This window comes from Arctopsyche grandis, chromosome 10, assembly GCF_051622035.1.
Source record: "Arctopsyche grandis isolate Sample6627 chromosome 10, ASM5162203v2, whole genome shotgun sequence".
Lineage (NCBI taxonomy): Eukaryota > Metazoa > Arthropoda > Insecta > Trichoptera > Hydropsychidae > Arctopsyche > Arctopsyche grandis.
Window position 1 is genome coordinate 23,414,129 of NC_135364.1, and position 1,544 is coordinate 23,415,672.

Sequence of the window (1,544 nt, forward strand, 5' to 3'; positions counted from 1 at the left end):
TATATATCTATGTAAAAATAAAATAAAATGAAAAAAAATTGATTCCTTGATTTTTTACCACGTGGATTAATGTATGTTAAGTTTGTGTCACATTCTGATGACCTATGATTCAGTCATACTCAAATGAATGTCAATCAAATAGAAGATCAGTTGATTTAATTGCCTTAAATAGTAGTTTGGTATGAGCATCAATTATAGTTGATGCATGAGTTGACTTAAATGATATAGGACACGAGAGTGCACCAGAGAGAGTAATCATCTGAAATGATGAGACAATATATACAGGCAATTACACGTTGTAGATCTACGGTATATAAACTCGTTACCAAACTAATTACGGTGAGTCTTCGTCTAACATTACCACAGTATCGTTTTTGTGTTTTAGTCACCAAACGATGCGTCGAAATTATTTCATTCTGTTGCCACTATTTTTCGTCAGTTGTGCATGCAGAGTTGTGAGTATTTGCTTGCTTGAAAGCTAAGATTTAATAAATAAAAAAAAATAATTAATATTTTTTAAGGAATTTCCTGAAGATTTGAAAGACATCATCATACATATACACAACGTATGTGTGAAAAAAACTGGAGTCACTGAAAGTAATTTACAGATTTGAAATATATTACCATTCTTTAAATTTGTACATGAAACATAACATACATATATTATACTATTGTAATATTTCCAGGTGAAATTTCAGATTGCGAACACGGAAAATTTTCCGATCGCAACGAACTGAAATGTTACATGTTTTGCTTGATGGAAGAAGCCAGTTTCGTAAGTATTAAAATGTTTCATTCTCCTTAAAATCAAACGGTTGATTATTATATTTTTAATTGGAAAAAGGTTGACGATGGTGGTCTAATTGATTTCGATATGCTGATCAGTATGATACCTGAGGAATGGAAGGAAAAAGTATCAGAGATGATAACGGCTTGCAGGCATCACGGTATTTTTTATTGTTTAATCAAATGATATTAAAATTAAATAAATAATTAAATTACATATATTGAACTTGTAGATGTAGCTGGTAAAGATGGGTGTGTACGAGCATTCGATGTACATAAATGCCTTTATAAAACAGCTCCTGATGTATGTATTATTTTATAATGTATTGCATTTTATCAAATATTATATTATAAAAGATACTAAATTATTTATTTTTATTTTCAGATATATTTTCTTTTCTAAGAGCTAGTGTTATTATATTTGATATTATATTTTCAATAAATCATTGTACCACAGTTTGTATTTCATTTGAACAAAGTTTGCTATAAAAACAAAAGATAAAATAAATGGGTTTGGTGCAAACGATCGACAAGCGCCAGACAGACTGAGCCACAGATTAACTGGATGGCTGCTTTAAACGCAATTCTCGACTTCACGAATGATAGATTGCACATCAGATGACGAGTAACCTTTCGATGTGCACAGATGCAATTATTAAAATTGAGTTGGATCTTTCTGGCGAGTTTAATAAGGCAAAATTCGGAACTTAAGTTTCATAAGCACAGAACGTATACAGGATAGGTATGTCGGGACTTCG

The 1,544-nt window shown here is 30.7% G+C and overlaps 1 protein-coding gene across 1 annotated transcript; it reads left to right on the forward strand.

Annotated features, from left to right (window-relative positions):
* The first annotated feature begins 379 nt into the window (after window positions 1-379).
* Window positions 380-1,108, forward strand: LOC143917931 (general odorant-binding protein 83a-like). Its single transcript, XM_077439564.1, has 5 exons — window positions 380-455; window positions 522-597; window positions 687-775; window positions 845-947; window positions 1,020-1,108. Exons 1-5 carry the CDS (start codon window positions 396-398, stop codon window positions 1,106-1,108), a joined length of 417 nt encoding a protein of 138 aa, XP_077295690.1. The 5' UTR covers window positions 380-395.
* Window positions 1,109-1,544: the final 436 nt, after the last annotated feature.

Bases quoted from the DNA above. Each gene is read 5' to 3' on its own strand.
- LOC143917931 (XM_077439564.1), top strand. From the start codon at position 396: ATGCGTCGAAATTATTTCATTCTGTTGCCACTATTTTTCGTCAGTTGT. The intron at 456-521 runs GTGAGTATTTGC...ATATTTTTTAAG, and splicing joins TCAGTTGTGCATGCAGAGTT to GAATTTCCTGAAGATTTGAA. The intron at 948-1,019 runs GTATTTTTTATT...TTGAACTTGTAG, and splicing joins AACGGCTTGCAGGCATCACG to ATGTAGCTGGTAAAGATGGG.